This window comes from Berghia stephanieae, chromosome 6, assembly GCF_034508935.2.
Source record: "Berghia stephanieae isolate SIO BIC M18660-M18661 chromosome 6, UCSD_Bste_1.3, whole genome shotgun sequence".
NCBI classification, from domain to species: Eukaryota; Metazoa; Mollusca; class Gastropoda; order Nudibranchia; family Aeolidiidae; genus Berghia; species Berghia stephanieae.
The window spans coordinates 63,791,491-63,794,144 of record NC_088365.1 but is presented as its reverse complement, the minus strand read 5'-3'; the positions used below and the strand labels follow the sequence as shown (position 1 = coordinate 63,794,144).

The 2,654-nt window shown below is 45.7% G+C and overlaps 1 protein-coding gene across 1 annotated transcript; it reads right to left on the bottom strand.

Moving 5' to 3' along the window:
• Window positions 1-1,617: 1,617 nt before the first annotated feature.
• On the bottom strand, window positions 1,618-2,304 carry LOC144975912 (uncharacterized). The gene has a single exon (XM_078920100.1). It carries the CDS (start codon window positions 2,302-2,304, stop codon window positions 1,618-1,620), a length of 687 nt encoding a protein of 228 aa, XP_078776226.1.
• Between the last annotated feature and the right edge of the window lie 350 nt (window positions 2,305-2,654).

The following is a 2,654-nucleotide window of genomic DNA, read 5'->3' as shown; positions in this document are numbered from 1 at the left end:
ATGGTGAATATTCGTCCTTCCAAGAAGTAACGGAAATGCCGAACGCCACAGTGGACAGCCAGGAGCTCCCGATCAAAAGCGCTGTATTTCTGTTCCGGAGGACGAAGCTGGCGGCTGAAAAAGGCGAGAGGTTTCCATTGGCCGTCAATGTTTTGTTCTAGTACTCCCCCCATCGCTATATCAGAAGCGTCTACTGTCAGTGAAGTAGGAGCTGATGTCTGCGGGTGGGACAACATAGTTGCTTGGGCCAAGGCTTCTTTTGTTGACTTGAAAGCGTGTTGTAGGGTATTTGTCCATTGAAGGGGTGCAGATTTTTTTGTTTGACCAGCCAATGCCTTGTAAAGTGGTTGCATTAGTTGAGCTGCTGCTGGCACGAAACGGTGGTAGAAATTGACCATGCCAACAAATTCCTGTAGGCCTGATGTTGTTGTAGGGGTGGGGAATGAGCGAATTGCCTCCACTTTCGCTGGAAGAGGAGTTGCTCCGTGACAACTGATCCTGTGTCCAAGGAAATCAATCTCTTTCACCCCGAAAATGCACTTGTCTGAATTCACCACTAATCCATATTTCTCTAGCCTATCAAAAAGGGCATTCAAGTGTTTTTTGTGTTCTTCTGCATTTTTGCTAGCTATGAGGATGTCATCAAGGTAAACAAATGTGAAGTCCAAACCCTGACAAACTGTGTCCATCAGTCTCTGGAAAGTCTGTGCAGCGTTTTTTAACCCAAAGGGCATCCGGAGGAATTCATAGAGGCCAAATGGGGTTATGATTGCTGTCTTGGAGATGTCCTGCTCGTGGACTGGGATCTGATGGTAACCGCGAATGAGGTCGACTTTTGAGAAGATTTTGCAACCTGATAGTCTTGCTGAGAGGTCTTGTATGTGAGGAATCGGGTAGCGATCTGGAGTAGTAGAACCGTTTAACCTGCGGTAGTCTCCACATGGTCTCCAACCTCCGTTGGGTTTAGGTGCCACATGTAGAGGCGATGCCCACGGACTGTTGGAACGACGTACGATTCCTAGAGCCTCCATGTTGTCAAACTCCGATTTTGCTACTGCTAGTTTGTCTGGTGCCAGACGACGTGCTTTTGAGTGTACCGGAGGGCCCGTTGTGGTTATATGGTGTTCCACAGAATGCTTTGTTGTGGGACATGAAAACGTGGGCGAAGTGAGTGCTGGCCGTGTAGATAACAGCTGAGTGAACTGATTCTCATCGTCAGTTGTGATGATTGAGATGTGTGGGGCTGTATGCTGTGAAGTCATGAGTGAGACTGAAGCATAGGTGCCGCTGTGCATTAGGCGATTGCCCTTCAGATCGACGAGTAGTGAATGAGCCCGAAGGAAATCTGCCCCAAAATTGGTCTGTTGACGGCTGCCAGTGTAAATGTCCATTCATACTGGTGTGATCCTATGTGTAAGGACAGTTTACGTTGTCCATATGATTTGATGAGTGTACCATTGGCGGCTGCTAACGGGAACCCGTGTTGTCCGCGGCGAAGGTCGTTTGTTGAAGCCGGTAACACACTGATCTCAGCTCCTGTATCGATCAGAAAGTTGCGGCCAGATTGTTTATCATATGCAAACAGAAGGTTGTCCTTGGAGCCGGCCACCATATTGCTTATAGGTGGCCGGCTGTCCAGTTTTCCGAAAATTTGCAAGGAGTGGTGCATTTTGTAGCCTGTTTGCCGAATTTTTGGTGGTACCAACACAAATCCGGGTCGGGTGTCTTACTGTGTTGATGGCGTGGTCCATCTCGTTTGTTGTGTTTGCCTCCTTTCATTGTTGCATTAATGGTAGCTCCGGTGGACATAAAGTGTTTGTCTGCCGCTTTGGCCAGGTCCCGGAGGGTCGGATAATCCTGTTGAGTTACCAAGGATTGGACTTCTGCTGGTAGTTGGCGTAGAAAAACTTCCTTAAAAAGGAATCCTGGTTCTTGTCCTGGAGGGACTATGGCAAGCATTTTGTCCAATAGTTCGCTTGGTTTGGAATCACCCAGACCACCAATGTCTAAGATGCGAGATGCGGCTTCTCTTTCAGAAAGTTTGTAATTGTCTATGAGTCTTTGTTTGAGGGTTTCATATTTGTTAGTGCTTGGTGGGTTGGTCAGGATGTCGAGAACTCTGGTGGCAGTGTCTTGGTCGAGGGATGCTGTGACATAACTGTATTTAGTTACGTCAGCTGTGATTCCTTTAATTGTGAATTGTGCCTCGGCCTGAACGAACCAAATTTGAGCTCTTTGTGGCCAAAAGGTTGGTAGTTTGATGGACACTGCGTTGGCTTCATGGGTATCCTGATTGGTTGGCATGTTGAAGGAAGGTTGTGTTCAATCCTGACGTCGGGGTCACCACTGTAACTTTATTCAGTTGACAAAATTACTTTTAGGGTAACAACTGCAAAATAACAATAAATAACAAAATGTTACTAAAGCTCGCAACACAACATATTAACAATGTATAACACTACAGTGTAACCTTAAACGTTTATAGTCTGGTTAATACAGTTTAGTGAGAACAGCTCATGGGCTGGTCAAACTATCATTCAATTCAATTTCAATTCAAATCAAATATTTATTCATTGTCGGCATTTAAAAAATGTTTCATAGATAATGTAGTCAGGCTTAAAGAAGCCTTTGACCGACATAAGACATACATATAA